Here is a 16,349-nt window from a genome sequence, read left to right as displayed (position 1 = left end):
GTGCGAGCTGCGCGTGCACGGGCTGCGCGCGCCTCTAGGGAGGGACCGAGGGATTCCGCCAACTGTTGCTATTGACTCGTCAGTGGTGGTCCTTGCTCGGGCTCTGCTAGTACCCCTCCGCCCCCCAACCATAACTCCACACACGTTTGTTCTCAATTTAACTTTGGTACGCAATTCAAATTATCCAGCGAACATTTCTCTTAAAAAAGACTCCCATCTCTATCAGCCATTTTAGACGATTTTTACTGATCTTTGAAGATGCACTGAAAACTGTTCTATACACAAGCATGGAATCCACCAAAAAAAAAAAAATCAGACTCACACAACTACCACATGTGAATGATATTTATATTTGTAAACAAAATTCGCCACAGTCAGTACCGACTTGATTAGATTATATATGATTTCAAATACAACTCATCTGGACACCAAGACAACAAATTCAGACATGATTCTACATGATTACCCTGCACTCATACAGAAACTTTACAATGTCAAATTATTTGAAATGTTTAACATACTGTATATAGCTGTTAAATGTCCAAGTACATTATTATTGTTTTTGCAATCGGATGTGAGTCACAGTAGTTTCCTGTCTGGTTAATTAAATGACAAGTGAATACATGTTTTATTACATAGTAATTACATACTTCCTGTTCAAACAATAAACAACAAATAAACAAGTAAATTAAAACCCAATCGCTGTATTTTGATTATTTTTTTTCAAGGCAAAATATTGTATCCATCGTTACTCTATGACTCACATTCACTCACAAACAGAGGCTGGGTACTAAACAACGTAAACATTTAAATCATTACATTCAAATGTATGTCGCATGTGTCATAATTTAGAGAAAAGAGCTATTATCCTGTCGTTCCTTGATGTTGTTGACTGCAAGTGAGGCAAAGCCTTTTGCCATTCACAGAATAGCAGCCAAGCACCTCTTTCTCCAGTGAGAACCGAAAGTTACAATTCTGTAGGAAAAATCAGAATTAATTCCAGCATGAAACATGTGTTTATATGAACTTTATAATATGACCATGCCCATACCTCACATCTGTAGCACTCTGTGTGGAAGATGCGTCCCTCACTTTCAATGTGTCCTGGAAAACTCCCGTCACTGGCCATAATTAGTTTGTGGCAGGCACTGCATGTCTTGGCAAACTTCCTTCATACACAGAAATCAAAAGGAAACCTGAACAGAGTATCGCAAACCTACAGTCTCTGTCCGTAATTGTCATGACTCATACCTGCAGTAGTCAAGATGACAGTAGACCTCTCCAGAGTCTGCCTGGATGAAATCTTGGAGGGGCTCTTTGCATGTTTCGCAGATGAAACAAGTCGGATGATACGTTCTCTGAAGTGCCCGAACGAGTCGCTCTCTTATCTTTTCGCCGCATGACCAGCAACGTTGCAGGCTGTTCTGTAAAATAAGAGTATATTTTTAAAACTATTTAGTCACAACATTTTACACAATTAATGACCATTAATCCAATTTTTAACAACTATTTTACTATCTACGAAGCTTGTCATAGACATTGACTTGAGCAAGTTTGTTTTTCTGAGCCACCTTTTTCAAGTAAAATTCTACAAACGTCCATTTTTGACAGTCTCTGTGCTGGTGATTCCTCTCTGTAATGCAACACTGCCACGGGAAGTGAATAGAACTGGGTTACTTTTACAAGTTCATGTATATTATTTAAATTCATCTCCAAAGTTATGATTTTCACTTTCGAATTTGGCCTCTTCGGTTTGAAAGCAGCTATTCCCAAACACTTCTCACAACAATGTACTTCTTATGCAAAGCATAATAAAATGAATTTGTGTTGAAAAGTTTACAAAAGAGAGACATTTGAAATTATGGAGGCCAAGCAACGGAGGTCTGCATTCAAGGGTTACGTTTGATAAATGAATAATTTGTTGATCGTTTTATCCATTAATCAATTAATGTGATTAAAGCATGTGTTTAAATTTACATGTTTTTTTTTAAACATGTCATTATTTCAAATAGACACAAATTAATTGTGATTCAGCAACTGGTTTGGTCTGTTACATGTTAGAAAGTAGTCAAAAATGTGGATCATTGTTGACCAAAGTAAAAGCAAACGATTTAGTTTAAGTCATTTTAAAGATGATCAGTCTGCTTTCATCGAGAACTCCAAAGAATGGATCATATTTACTATTGAGAAGCTGAATTTCTGGGCGTTTGAAGAATACACATTGTAAAATGGTATATCAATGATTCATTGACTATAAAAAGTAAATCTAGAAAATTAGAAATTCGATTAGTTATCAAACAATTGATTAAATATTACCCTGTAACACATTAGATTTTCATATGTTGTTATAGTTATATAAAAAAAAATCAATTTTTATTTTGCACCTTATTACCTCATAGCAGTTTTCACATTCAAGGACTTCATCTTTGTCATAGAATGTTTTTCCAGCCAGAGAGCAACTACAAGTGCTGCACGTGAAGCACCCTTGATGGTAAATCCTCTTCAAAGCACTAACCGCTGCTTCAGAAAGAAGCACGGGCTTCCGGCAGAATCCACACAAGCCTGAGTTGCATGCAAATTAAGGAGAGGTTACAATGTATGCATCATCAATGCCTGAGATGTTAACTCTGGTCAGGAAAACGTTACCTCGGTTTTCACTTGGATTGTCTTGCTGGATCCCGTTTGTTTTTTTGTTTGCTTCTGTCCCACAAGATGGAGCTTGTTTTACCACCTTGCATAGGAAACACATGTCAACATTAAACTGCATTTTATATATACGCATTTTTTTTAATTGTATGTCAGTGTCAACCCGTGTTGCAACATGTTATAGCTGTTTTGATAGAACAGGTAATTTCTCATGTAATGTGATTATGAATGACATGGAATGTTGTTTTTTTTTTTGCAAAATAATCAACTGTTTACATTAATTGTCTTGGAGAAAAGGCTTTCTGAACCAAATTCAATGTTTATAAATGTTGGGAAATTACTTGAACTCTATGCATACTGACATTTTATTCATTTTTACCTTATTGTTATACGGTGGCTGTTGTGATGAATTTGGAGGGCGCGAGATAAGTTTCTGGGTAGGAGGAGGTGTCGGCATAGGAAGAGGATCTGGACTGTATGAATGCACCTCAGAAGGAGGAGGAGGAAGAGGAGGTGAAGGAGGAGGAGAAGGAAGAGGAGGATGTGAAAAGACATCTGTTGAATCTGAAAGGTAAAATACAATCGTTTTTCCAACAATAAATTAATCAATTAGACACCCCAGTTTCTTCATTTAATCATTTTCACCTATTTCTTGCTTCAGACTTAATGGGAACAGTTTGGGGAGGGCCTTTTACTATTCAAACATGTGACCAGTGTCACCATCAGAACACAACAAGTTTATTTATGTATTTGTTATTTGCTTTAGTGAATCCTAATCTGCAAGTCCAAGTGTTTAGTAAGTAACAGCAAGTCCAGAAATAAGCAGTCATCGATTACCCCTGTTGTATTTTTCCGACAGCATTTCCACGTTCTTTTCCGACTGGACCGACGCTCGGATTTCAGACTTTGAGGACCCCTGGGAAAGCTCCTCCGTTGCTGAGCTATGAGATCCTGAGCTCCTTCGGGAAGGCCCTGCGTGCACCCAGCCTTTTTTGCTCACACTTTGTTGCTTGGCCTTGCTTTGCTGAGGAGTTGCCAAGGTGATGAAAACAGAGGACACTTTTCTGCTTGAATCTTTCGACGCCATGGCTATGGAAAAAGTCATTCATGGTCAGCTTAGTTATTTAGCAACTGGAGTTCAAATTACTGAAGGAAATGTCATTCTGAATAAACCCTATTAAAACACAAATGATTATAATTCAGGTCAAATTGACCTATTAGGGAAATCTAGAATTATTCAAATTGATTAAACTTCATCTTTTGGCCTCTTTTTTTTCCATTTCCATTCTTTTAATTGCACTGCATTTCTTGATTATTGAATGTCAGAGTGGTCACTCTAATGCATGAACATGTTTGTTTAAAAAAAAAAAAACAAGCATAACAGATTAGACATGTTATTAGTGAGGGTGAGGAGTTTTTGACTCTTGCTTTGATTTTATGTTTTTTTATTATTTCAGTTCAAATTTTAATAATTGTACATAGGTGTCAAATGAACTCACCCTTGCATTTACATAGCAATAAAGACGCATATGCTGTAAGCAAAATTAAAAATGTAAAGACTGAAAGCAGATATGCACTGTGAAAATGAATTTTCACTCTCACTTATTTATAGCACTGATTTTGATGAAGTTGCACAATTTTTTTTTCCTGAAAACAAAACAAAAAAAAATCCCCTTTTATAAAATTCAGGGATTTGTTTCTAAATGACTAATATGTATTTAAAGAGAATCATATAAACATTGGTAAAGTGAGACCCGAGTCGCAGCCAATTGTGGCAATATATCATAATGCTATTTTTGACCATTTCATTTTTCCAATTATCTAAGAGGGGTTGACTAAACAAGCACTCATTTAGACAGATACCACTTCAGTACAGTAATAAAGTATTTGTACTTTGTTACTTCTGACCAGTCAATCAGTCATGTTCACTCAGTTGCTTGAATAAAAAACATACACAATAATACTTTCACAATTTAATCATTGTTCTGTGTTACCGTAGATAATAAGGTATAGTTATACCGGTATACTGATAATACTGAGCTAAATCTTGCTTTTTGGATCTATAGTTACCAAGGGCTGCCACTAGTAAACAATGTCATTTCAGACACACTGTACTTGAGTTATTTAAAAAAAAAAAAAAGTCGGCGCTCATTACCTAAATGGTGAAGTGATGTCGGTTTCTGTTCGCTTCTTTCGTCTGCGTTTCTTCTCTATTTTTCTTGGACTTTACTCTGAATAGGGTGGCTATATCCACAGAGGGCCACTCCTTGTCTACTTCCTACCTGTACTCTTGTCCATGCACGCCTCTTTCTCTCTTTTGCTGGCAACATCACTTCCCTTCTAACCGTAAAAGGTAAACCGACGGTCTTCGGGAAAATATGACGTACTTGTCTGTCCATCAATTTTTATAACTTATCTCATCCAGGGACACGCGGAAGTTAAAAGCTATGCCAGATAGAGGCAATCAAGCATCCACCATGAAAACATGGATTCATATTTATTGTTGGATTGATCTCTTTTTAAAGTATTTTTCAATTTTGCTCACTGATGCTATCTTACAATGCCACTGAAGGAAAAAAAAATAAAGGTTCACTATTTTGAGCAAAGCTATCTCATATGGACATACTGTTAAAAAAAAGGCAATTCTTGTGCAAACCACACCTCCACTTTTTTATGAACAGTAGTGTTATAAAGTATGTGAAATTATTTACACTATAGAGACACATCCTTATGCTGCCTTTTGGCACATCCACTGGGATTTTCCAGCATCTTTATAGTATTTACTTACATCATTTTTCTGCTCTTCTCCATTACACTGTATTTTTTCAATTTGATAATTTGATCATCTACACACTAAAAAATGCTAAGTTATTTTCCAAACTCACTTTCTGGGTAGCTTTATGGAGTTTGAGTGGATTGGGTTCCTATTATCCAAGGCTGGGTTAGGTATTTTGATCCAGCAGCTCCGTGAAGAAAAATAAGTGCTGGGAGTCATCTTATGTGACTGTTGCCAGGGAAATGAGGCAGTCCGTTACAGCAGATCGTTTAGTTAATTAATTATTAAATACATTTAGAATAGATAATAGGGAATAATACACACACTGTCCCAGTACACTTGGCTAAAATTGTGAAAAGCTTTTGGACAAATGTACTGACGTTGAAGCAAATACAGTGTAACTTTCTTTTTCTCTGGGTTTCACACACTTTCACACAAACACTAAATTTTCCAGCTGTGAGTTTTTGTCTATATATACCCTGCCATTGCCTTGAGAGTAATTCAAGATGTAAACGATTTGTTGCAAAAAGTCAGTTGGGCTCACACATTATCCCGATGAGGATACACACGTAACAAAATGGAGGGTTGTTTTGAATATCCTTTGATGTAAACGACAAAAAAAACAACAACAACAACACTGAAATAGTAAGTCTACTTTTTGTTAAAAAAAAGAATCACATATAAATCAGAAACTACCACTAATATTGTCACAAAGTCTTTTAATTTATATCAAACATTAATGAGTTATTTTGGAAATGGACTTCATTTATCAGCTGTTTTTTGACGATGTGTTACTTGTAAAGTCTTTTTTTCTGTAACTGGAACTTTGTCCATATTTGATCATGTTGGTGTCCTCTTCATCCTATAAAATAAATAGATGTCCATATCATGGATTCGGCTACATTTTCTTGAATTCAATGGGAAAACATCACAGTATTGGTTTTCTTTGGCGATCAACAGCACCTAATTCCTTGATCACTTCCAAAATCAATTCTACGCAATTCATAATGATCCATTTATCAATAAATTGACTATTACATTCAGCCCTTTGTCCACATCTTTGTGTACGTCATAATTTCGGCTTTACCCACACTTAGCATAAATTACAGTAGTTGGTAGCACACGAATGAAAGCGTTTTCGCACCAACCTTCAGCACAAGCTGCAGCAGATCTTGAGAAAACAGAAGGCAAACGGCTTCTCCCAGGAAACTGACGAGGACGTGTAGGACGTCAGACCAGTTTCCCATTGTCAGCATCAGCACCAGCAGGGCACCCAGACGCAAGATGACAGTGTGCAACAGGGCCTCAGCGCTCATCTGACGTTGTTGATCCTCTGGGTGAAATGATATGCGACTTTAGGCTTTCGCAAATTGTCGGGTATTTGAAAGTTAATGAAGGAAAGTTGCTATCTATTAAAACAGTCTGAAATACAGCATGGAGAAGTGTTTGAAAATGTCTGGTACTAAATTAATTGGGGACTAAAGTAATCAATTACATAATATACTGAAGTATGTAATCAATAACAGTAACAGATTATGTTAGCAAGTCATTATTTAATTTGAGGGTCTCCATGCAAAAATAAATCAATAATCAAATCTTCTCTGGACCCCATAACTTTGAAAACACTGTTCTAAAAGTAAAACCCCTTCTTCAATCAATGCCCACCTTGATTATAAACCACAAGCATTGTGTAACAAAGCGTGAGGGGAGTCCAAAACTTGAGCGCCTCTTTCTGGGACAGGAAGTGATCATAAACTGTGGCAAAGGAGGCTACCACTGCCACAGCAAAGATCAAGACAACTAGTCTTTGCAGAAAGCCCAGCAGGCTGTGTCCCGAGGACAGGAGGGTGATGCACCTCCCACAGTAGCGCTCTGTACTGTGTAATGTATAGAGTCGGGCCACGTGACTCCACAGAGAAGTGCAAAAGCCTGCCAGGGCCCAACTGAAGGAGGCTGCCAGGAACAAGCTGAGAGAGCTGTGCGGCGCTCCCTGATGGAGAAAGTACAGGGTACAGGTGATACTGCAACCCAGAGAGAAGTGGCTCTGGATGAGGATCAGTCCTTGGCCTCTGCCACCAGCATCCTGAAAACGAAATAAATTAAGCGTGGTAGAGATCAGGCTAAATTGGGTATACAGTTTGTGTTTTTTTCTGACTCAACTCACCATTCGTGCTGATATCCAGGCAAAAATGGCTCGCAGGGAAAATTCCAGAACGATCAGAGAAGAAACGCGCGGGCCAACCAAAGACAGGATGAAAGTCAAGACCCAGAAGTGGACTAATGATTTCCAATTATGTGGACTTTGTGATGACAGTGTCTTCTCTTTGCTCTTTGTTTCTGAATCACTGCTCAGAAAGATGTGGAAGAATATAACTTTGTTGCACCAGACCACGTACAGCAGGGGTGCCCAAACCTTTTTTTTCTCCAAGGGCCACTTGGGCGTTTTCCTTAATATGTATTCATTTACACTTTCTGTCAAAATTTGGAGACACCTTAAAATCAAATCTCAAACTGTTTAATAGGTTAAGATCTTGAAAATGTGCAGCTATAAAGTGAAAGTCATTTCATGTCCTGAAGCATTATTTAAAACAAAACAGAAATATGTAAAGCTGTTATTTACAGTCTAAAACTGTCGTGTTTAACAATAACTCAATTGGGTTAAAAAAAAAAAAAAAAAGGACCAACTCAATATTTGGGTCAATTTAACCAAAATTCATAGTTTGTTTGGCACAAAAAAGTTGTTTTGTATTGAAAAAACAAAAAACAGAAAGTTGGGTCCATTTTTTAACCCACCTGTTCTTAAAGTGTGAGCGGAACGTGCCTATTTTGCAGAATCTAAATTATAAAACCAATTCTGTTTTTGTTAATATTTCCTTCTCCAGAATAAGCCAACGAACATTTATCTATATAATGCCGATTTACAATGCAGGATTAAAACAATTATAGGATGTTTCGAAACGTTTGACTTGTGATGAGGTCACGTGCTGAAAGTCACTGTACGCGTCCCTATTTTTTTTTATCTTTCCTTTCCGTTATCACTCAAGACGTGAATCATCGCGTTTAATTAATTATAGAATGACTAATGCTGCAAAGGACGTGAAGATGAAACATATTCCCTCATCCGTTCTCCTACCTTGCCACCCAGTGTAGAAAGTAAGTAGTACAATGCAGGCTGTGATTTGGGCCGCACGTGGCAGTTGATTCTTGAATTAAACATATGCCGCAGGCTGCTAAAGACAGACGACCCAAGTCAGTAGTTTGGACATCCCTGCTGGACCATAATGACTTTTTTTCCATTGCAAAACCTCACCAGCACATTTGAGTGAAATAGTAGACTCTCATCAGGCTGCATAGCACTGATATTCCACATGCTGCGACGACGCCTTAAAACACACACAGCAACAACAGTATACATTACAAATGCAACTTTGAGTGTAATAATTTACCCACAAGTCCATAGTATCAACTCACCTTGGAAAAAGCAGTCAAGTGGATTCGATTCAATAGGAAGGATCTCCAGGATCCAAAAAAAAGGAAAAAACATTTTTTTTTGGGTGTGTTTCCGTATTACTGCAACAAGTACATTAGCATGACAAATTCTAGCGCTGTTTATGGTAGATTCCTGTAAGCCAAGCCTCTGGCTAAAGATTAAGTGGATATCCCCGGTGGTTGCTGATTTGTATGAATACTACTGACACTGAGTTCCAAAGGTCAAAAGTGATTTAACTGTGATTGTCAATGTAATCACTGGTTGAGGAAAGAGGCTGAAAATCCCCTCAAATAAATCCCCTGAATAGTGAGTGAGCAGTCAGGCAGACCCGGACTTTGTCACATTAAATGTTTTTATTATAGAATGTGCAAACAATTATCAACAAAGAAACATGATTTGAGAAATGTTATTAATTTATGTACTATATACAGTTGTTACAAGGCCTCCACAAATAATATTACATTATCTATTGAAAATATCATCAAACTACATTGCAAACTTGTGCAGTTCAAGTAAAACATCAGTTAATAGGGAAATCATTTTTATTTTGAGAATAAACAAGATAAAATGTCCTTAAGCCCTTTGGATTTTGAATGTGCTTTTGGAAAAAAAACAAAAAAAAAACTACTTGAACCCAAAGATATTTCCAATCTGTCCAGATTTTGTGGTAAAGACACATTTTTACAATGGCCCTAGCGTTATGGATTGTTTTTAGCCCTATACCAAATTTTGGCAGAAAAAAAACCCATACGATCACCAATTAATTGGCTGAATAAATTTAAAAATTCGAATAAAATCAAAATTTTCCTCGCAATGCATGTCAATAGTTGTCCATTACAGTATATGCAGATATTCACTCGTCACATGACAGCCTGATACATAATACCTGTGCATAGAAGGAGTGAACAACTTTAAATTAAACAAAACAAAAAAAACGTTTCCATTTTAGTTTACAGATTACATTTCATGCAGCAAGTAAAGTTATGAGGATATTATTTTTTGTCATATGTGTTTGTGCTACTACCATTTGGACGAGTGTTGTATTAAACACATTTGTTTATTTTGTTACACTATATATTTTTTTTAACAAATTGTGACTTTTGGTAAAAAAAAAAATAGTTTGAATGACAGGTTCACAGAATATGTTTATCAACAGATTTAATGATATATATTTTAGGAAACATTGTTATAGATTAATGTGTAATAAATAATGAAACGAGTCTTGAAACAATCTTCAAACATGTAGTCACTTAGAAACACCTTTCTGATTTCAATTGACAGGGGTTTTAAATCATCTACTTTCTTGTGTTGATTCCGGGATACTATTAACATTTACAATGGCCACAAACCCACTTCAAACATTTGATAAGAGGTTCCTCTCTGAGCAGCATTTGTTCCTCGTTGGTCAAGCAGTCTTTTGTTAATCCTTCCTACAGTTGTTCTCCTTTACAGTAGTTTGGACAATATCGTAATAATTGCAGTTTGGGTGAATTCAGCCCTGCCTGTTTTTTACAGCTTGTTGCCTCATCAGATCCCAGAATAGCATGCTGAGAACTGTGTGCGGAGCCAAGCGCAGAAACACAGGGCCCATGCCTTTGTACAGACCGAGCAGGCCTTCGGCTTGGCACACCTTCAGCATACAATCTAAAAACCCACTGTAGAGGCGTCCCTAAGAGGAGGATTGAGAGGAAAAAAAAAACAACATTCAGGATTATGCTTAAACAGAATCTATGTGCATTAGGTGGAACCTCCCTTGCTATCTATGAATTTGACTAATTCTTTAGATATTTTGTGATGTCGCCACAAGGACACCAGCAATGTAAAAGAAAAATGAACAATGGCCGTAGAAGGGAAATGAAGCTCTATTCCCATCTCAGGAAACGGCCATTTTGCCTCTTGCTTCCTGTTGTCATGACCATTCACGGCCAGGCTGGTGACCTGAGCCCTGAGCAACTGGGATGTTGCGAGCAAATGGCAAAATGGCCGCCCCCAAAGATGAATAAAAATGAGTGGACTCTGATACTTAAATCACTATTGATCAGAATGCCATGTTTAGACAAGAGGGGGTGCATAGAACCAATTGTCGCAAAAATGTTTGGGATGACTTGCGCTTTGATTTAAGAACGATCGCAAGCTTCCAGCTAACATTTGTTAGCATTAATGTTAGTTCTATGTTAGTTTAATCATACGGTATAGGGGTTAACACGTGTGCAATTCATGTTACAAATTGAACTCAACATTCTGATTGTGAAGTAAATACATGATAATGAGAACTGGAATTGACTTTCTACAGAAAAAAATAGCAACAGAAATCAAATAATTCAAAAAATGGAGGAACGCCGCCATCTGAAATTGGCTTGTATTCAAACTTGAGAGGTTCCACTGCAAATGTCAAACCTTAAACGCACCCTGTGACAGTCATCCACTGGCTGGTTGTAGAGCCGCGTACTAATGACATCAAAGGGTGTCATGGTTATCGCCACAGCAACCCCGCTGATGCTGGCCGCGATCAACGCCACAAGCCAGTTGGCTCCCGGACTAAACCACTGCGAGGGCAAAATGCAAAAGGTCTGCAGCCGCTGCACAATCATGTGCATCCAAAAACGGCAGCTGTTTATGAATATCTGTACCTGGGAATGCAACACCCCCTCCTTGGCCGAGGTGAAGGTTGCCAGTTGGGCAGCTGAACCAACCATGACGCGAGGCACGGCCCCGTTCACACCCCTCCACAGTCCAATTAAACCCTCTTTTCTAAAGATGGTAACAAAGGCATCAGATACTCCCTGGCACGAAAGAAGAAGAAAAAAATCACAATAGGTGATAAAGATGCACATATCAGCCTCTAATTCTCACAGTTACACCAATGGTCAATTTCGAGTCCAGTTGGAATAAGAATCATATTTTGGGATGTGGGTGAAAGGACATGCAAATCCCATACAGCGAGCAACTGACGGAGGCTCCATGTAAACCTGTTTATTGAAACAGTGGAAGCAGATGCTTGTTTATGTTGGTCGTACCAGATGGTTATGCTGATGGCCCACTGCTATCGCTTCCACCGTTTGAGCCTGCAGATGCGTCTTGACCTATAAAAGAAACAGAAAATATCAGCCTTAAAAATCACTTTCATAAACAAATTCAAATGAAAATTGCATCGTCATATTTTGCAAATTTCAAAATAAAGACTTTGCATGATCACGAATTTTGGGGCTGGTCACACTTGTTGATCAATTTTAAGTTCCACTTAAAATCATCTTGAAATGTTTTCCTTACAATGTGTACAATTCAACTAAATCTTTATTTATAATCCAGTTGCACGATTGTATAGTACCCTCCTTAAAACCTTTATGGTTATGTTCTGAATTGACGCTAAACAATGAAACTCATGTTGAAAGGGTGTTAACACACAGTATAAAGTGCCCCTAATCAATTAAAAAATGAAAATGAAGTCCAATGGCTTTTCACTAATTTGCCTCATCACCAGTCACTTTATTGCATGCACACACGCACCTTACAAATCCTGCACAGTGCAGGAAAGCTGCTAAATCCATAATATTTTGCACTATGTCGTAGTATTTTGCACTATTATCCTCATATTTATCCTCATTCACAGTTTCTTTCACTCCATCTACTAATTTATTATATGCTCGAATGTGGAATGTAGTCTGCTCAGGTAAGTGAGCAGAATAAGAATTTCATTGTGTTGTATTACTATGCATGACAATAAAAATCTTGAATCTTGAACATTTTTTTTAAATGATTGATCTTGTCGTTTATTTTTTGTATCACAAAAATAATTACCATTCGAGCAGGGGTGAGTAGACTTTGACAGTCACAGTATGGATAATGTCAGAGACAAATTCTGTTTGGTTTACATTACATATGCTCGAGAAATCTCGTAATGTATACCGGGTCAGTGGGAGGGTTAAGCAACGTGCAGGCTATATATAAAGTAGCCTACATACTGTATATATGTGTAGCAACCTGGATATTGCAACATGTCATCAGAGTATTGTCTTTCCATGACAGGGCAAATACAGTGCCTGATGGCCGGCAAGTCGGGCATGTAAACAACATGCTCTGTAATTCCATAAATGTGTTTTTGTAACATGCACATTCATTTGCTGAAAATGTTCATGTTGTTGGAAAAACATAGATGTAGGACAATAGAATGTATTCATGTCTCAACAGTTATGCTGATTAAGAGTATTCACTTCCTTTAATTACTTTTTTTTGTCGGCCTTTGCTTCTGTCACACATAATCTTCATTCAGAGGGTTTGACCTATTTTGGTCTATCATATTTATTCGCTACTGTGGATGAGCTTCTCTTTTCTGTTCCTTAATAAACAGTATGACATAATCTGTGAAGGAAGTACGATTAGTTTGAACGGAGAGTACCCTGAAGCCCGCAGCATCATACATCCATCCTCTTTGCCTTTGAAGACAAATCATCTTACAAGTTTGGAATCTTGACACAATTGTACTGAGAAGTGTTTTCTCCACCCATCCATGCAGTTTTTTTAAATGGCTTATCCTTTTGAGGATCAAGACGGATTCTAGCCAATTCAGTTAGGACTGTAGCTGCATGAAGATCAGCTATGTTCACTAAAAAATAAATCAAGTTCTACTTGGAGGAAATGCAAAATTTTGTTAAATATGGGCAAATGGCCATGGGATCCCCTAAGAGTCAGTACTTGGATGTCTTTTGTTTTTCTTTTGTTTGTTTATAGTGTGTTTTTATTAAAATATTATTTCAGGGTAAAAAAAAATAACTCCTTTGGGGCCAATTTAATGATGATGACTCATTATTAGTGAGCTATGTAGTTATTTGTCTAATAAACTTTTTTTTTTCATCTAACTAACATGACCTTTGGCTGTTAATTAACATGTTGTTGCTGCTGTTGCGTCTGTGAAACGTCTGAAGACGAGTATACAGTATAATCCCATCAGGTTAGGATTTGGTTACCTCTTGGGGTCACATTACAACACGGCAGCACAGCAACACAGTGACCAACATCTTGTACAGTAGTCCAAAGGGGAAAGAAAGTTTCTAAACTCACCAGATAGGCAGGAGAGGCAATGAATGCTCCAAGCGCCCCGGCTGCCGCCCCTGATACGATACTTCCTCCATGGTATGATGTAATACCCAGAGCTTCGCAGTAGGAATAGCAGCCCAGCCTCACGCCGTTCATCACCCCTTGATAGATCAAGCCGACGGAAAGTCCCTTCTGAAGACCCCGCAGCCCGTCTGTGCGGCCCACCACCCACAGGGCCTGAAGGACCCCGCGGTAGTGCCTCTGGTAGGTGCCCCGTGCACGCAACTCTCCCTGAAGCTGAAGTCGGGTTTTCACCACTTCTAAAGGGTTGGTGAAGACACAGGCTGCGCAACAGGCCAGGGCACCCATGGCGAAGTCCAGTGAAGGGGGCGGCGAGGGGGCGAAAATGGCATGAGGCACAGGTGACACCGTGGACGCCATAATGTGGAAACGCTACTATGTTTTTATTAGGAAATCAGCAAGAGGGCACTTGTCATGTCTCAGAGGAGACTATCAAACTTTGCACTTTGAGATATCAGTCTTCGTCAGGAAGCCGCTTGAGTGGAACGTGGAAGTCAGGAAGATCAACATGTTTTGCATGTCTGGATGTCACATACCAATATGCTGTGCAAACATCTTCGATCTCTGGAGGCATCATCTGCAACAAAAGAAAACAAACTTTGCATTTAATGTCAAATTTAAAGCTTGCAGTTTTCTTCAGAGGGAAGTTATATCTGAGATTTGGTACAAAGGCATATTTACGTCAACCTGTTATTACATACGCACAATAAATCGACGGAAACATCTAACGTTACTGAAAATAAAAGGGCTTGCCCAACGATTCCATTCATTGTTCTTCGGAGTTTGGTGACTAAAATGCTAACATGAATTCATTATTATCACAGTCGAAGACAATTTGTAATTTTTGTAATATTTATGTCATATTTAAACATGCAACACAGACACGATTTTCTATAGAGGATCTAGAAACCTGAAGTTTGAATGTGAATTTAAATAGTTTCCTGAATACGACACTTGTGGATTAAATGATTCAACGCAGCTTGTTTTTTTTTCTTATTCAGAATGGAAAGTCGTGCATTAGTTGCATGCATGCATATTTAACCGTATTGTTTTAAAAAATGAGTCCAAAGTAATTTCTAGTCCATTTGAGCATTGAATAAAACAAACTGGCGATAATTTTGCTGATGTGGTCAGTCATTCAAATAAGCAAACAAACGCCTCTGAATTCACTAAATTCTTCATTGTTGCATATTACATAGAAAGTTGTAATGTTTGAATTGGAAAGTCATACGAGGTAATCTGCTCGACAACTTTTTTGAGTCCGTTTTAAGCACGAAATGACACTAAACATCAGGCAAACAAAACAGTGATGATGCACGCAAAGTCATTCAAACTGGCAAACAAACAAATGAATGGATGACACTCACATGACAAAGCGCTCCTCTTCGCAACGCTGCCTTCAGTATCACTTGGCAGAGCGTTGCAGAATTTTGTCCACTTCCATTCTTCTCCTCTCTCAAAGTAAACATGTGTCTGGAACGCGTTCATTGTCAGTGACACCGCCCATCGCTCCAGCTACAGCCAATAGGAACGCTGCCCACTCTGCCACCTCACCAGTCTACGAATTTCCACCAATCAAGCGTCTCGCACGGTCTCCCCAGTGGGAGCTCTGTGGGTAAAAGGTTACCGGTCAAAGAGGGGGGAGTACCGAGAGGGGCTCGGGGGAATGAGGGCGGCATTGGTGCTGACTCAAGGTCATTGGGTAAACAATCTTATCAAGGGTCGAAATTATTTTCTGGGATAAAATTCAGAAATCAAAACTATGGGAACTTTTTATTTTCCTTTTGCATTTTTCTCTGCAAAAACACAGAAAAAAGTAAAATACAGTACTCCATAACCACTACATACAGCTATGTTTGCTTAGCAGTATGTATTTTCCAGACTCGCTAAAGGACGTATTTTCACATAGATACAAATTCACCAGACATGCTGATGCAGTATTTGCACACTGCTCATGACAACATAACCTGAACGCCTGATCAAGGGACTGTAATGCGTAGTTTGTTGTACTATTTTGAACATTGAGTTGCCTTGTGTATGAAATTTGTAATATAAAAAAAAGCTGTCACGCTTTTTTAAAAAAGAAAATCAGATGTATGAAAACAATCAATATTAAGCACTCATTTTTAATTGATTAAAATCAAACTGTTAAAAATGCCATAATTGGTTGGCAACCAATCATGGCTGTACCTTGCCTCTTACCCAGTCAGCTGATGTGTCCTAAAAAGTGAAGACGGCTTTTTCACCTCTTAAAAAAAAAAAAAGAAAGTAAAAACCATACAATATAACTGAGGCTATAGGATTTAGTGAAAGATCAAAATG

General features: G+C 38.1%; 3 protein-coding genes across 5 annotated transcripts; all 3 read right to left on the bottom strand.

Annotated features, from left to right (window-relative positions):
- Positions 1–331: 331 nt before the first annotated feature.
- Positions 332–4,942, bottom strand: fblim1 (filamin binding LIM protein 1). The gene is made up of 8 exons (XM_088422446.1): positions 4,802–4,942; positions 3,484–3,735; positions 3,026–3,210; positions 2,647–2,731; positions 2,393–2,562; positions 1,252–1,424; positions 1,052–1,169; positions 332–975 (listed from the first exon to the last, which is right to left on the bottom strand). Exons 2-8 carry the CDS (start codon positions 3,731–3,733, stop codon positions 865–867), a joined length of 1,092 nt encoding a protein of 363 aa, XP_088278572.1. The 5' UTR covers positions 3,734–3,735; positions 4,802–4,942; the 3' UTR covers positions 332–864.
- A 1,184-nt stretch (positions 4,943–6,126) lies between these two features.
- On the bottom strand, positions 6,127–9,092 carry tmem82 (transmembrane protein 82). Of its 3 annotated transcripts, none has more exons than XM_088422449.1 (6): positions 8,894–9,092; positions 8,733–8,805; positions 8,556–8,652; positions 7,088–7,412; positions 6,571–6,755; positions 6,127–6,284 (listed from the first exon to the last, which is right to left on the bottom strand). In XM_088422449.1, exons 1-6 carry the CDS (start codon positions 8,964–8,966, stop codon positions 6,192–6,194), a joined length of 846 nt encoding a protein of 281 aa, XP_088278575.1. In that variant the 5' UTR covers positions 8,967–9,092; the 3' UTR covers positions 6,127–6,191. The 3 variants fall into 3 exon arrangements, with proteins under 3 accessions (XP_088278575.1, XP_088278576.1, XP_088278574.1); XM_088422450.1 differs by having other exon boundaries at positions 8,556–8,649; XM_088422448.1 differs by lacking the exon at positions 8,556–8,652 and adding an exon at positions 7,587–7,767 and having other exon boundaries at positions 7,088–7,505.
- Positions 9,093–10,053: 961 nt separating this feature from the next.
- On the bottom strand, positions 10,054–15,587 carry slc25a34 (solute carrier family 25 member 34). The gene is made up of 6 exons (XM_088423569.1): positions 15,395–15,587; positions 13,971–14,604; positions 11,930–11,995; positions 11,543–11,695; positions 11,321–11,458; positions 10,054–10,581 (listed from the first exon to the last, which is right to left on the bottom strand). Exons 2-6 carry the CDS (start codon positions 14,385–14,387, stop codon positions 10,405–10,407), a joined length of 951 nt encoding a protein of 316 aa, XP_088279695.1. The 5' UTR covers positions 14,388–14,604; positions 15,395–15,587; the 3' UTR covers positions 10,054–10,404.
- Between the last annotated feature and the right edge of the window lie 762 nt (positions 15,588–16,349).

Source organism: Hippichthys cyanospilos, chromosome 9 (assembly GCF_059441005.1).
Source record: "Hippichthys cyanospilos isolate Australia breed blue-spotted pipefish chromosome 9, RoL_Hcya_1.0, whole genome shotgun sequence".
Lineage (NCBI taxonomy): Eukaryota > Metazoa > Chordata > Actinopteri > Syngnathiformes > Syngnathidae > Hippichthys > Hippichthys cyanospilos.
This window is presented reverse-complemented; position numbering and strand designations above follow the sequence as displayed.

What these genes read in the sequence shown, in the direction of transcription:
- tmem82 (XM_088422448.1), bottom strand. Translation starts at nt 8,966, where the DNA reads ATGTTTTTTCCTTTTTTTTGGATCCTGGAGATCCTTCCTATTGAATCG. An exon ending in TATTTCACTCAAATGTGCTG is followed by an intron (nt 7,768 to 8,732) that starts GTGAGGTTTTGC and finishes CTTTCTGAGCAG; the next exon opens with TGATTCAGAAACAAAGAGCA. An exon ending in TGCTGCAGCTTGTGCTGAAG is followed by an intron (nt 6,285 to 6,570) that starts GTTGGTGCGAAA and finishes TTTATTTTATAG; the next exon opens with GATGAAGAGGACACCAACAT.
- fblim1 (XM_088422446.1), bottom strand. Translation starts at nt 3,733, where the DNA reads ATGGCGTCGAAAGATTCAAGCAGAAAAGTGTCCTCTGTTTTCATCACC. An exon ending in AATGTGAAAACTGCTATGAG is followed by an intron (nt 1,425 to 2,392) that starts GTAATAAGGTGC and finishes CTTATTTTACAG; the next exon opens with AACAGCCTGCAACGTTGCTG. An exon ending in CAGAGTGCTACAGATGTGAG is followed by an intron (nt 976 to 1,051) that starts GTATGGGCATGG and finishes TTTTTCCTACAG; the next exon opens with AATTGTAACTTTCGGTTCTC.
- slc25a34 (XM_088423569.1), bottom strand. Translation starts at nt 14,387, where the DNA reads ATGGCGTCCACGGTGTCACCTGTGCCTCATGCCATTTTCGCCCCCTCG. An exon ending in TTGCCTCTCCTGCCTATCTG is followed by an intron (nt 11,996 to 13,970) that starts GTGAGTTTAGAA and finishes TTTCTTTTATAG; the next exon opens with GTCAAGACGCATCTGCAGGC. An exon ending in AGGGGGTGTTGCATTCCCAG is followed by an intron (nt 11,459 to 11,542) that starts GTACAGATATTC and finishes TTGCCCTCGCAG; the next exon opens with TGGTTTAGTCCGGGAGCCAA.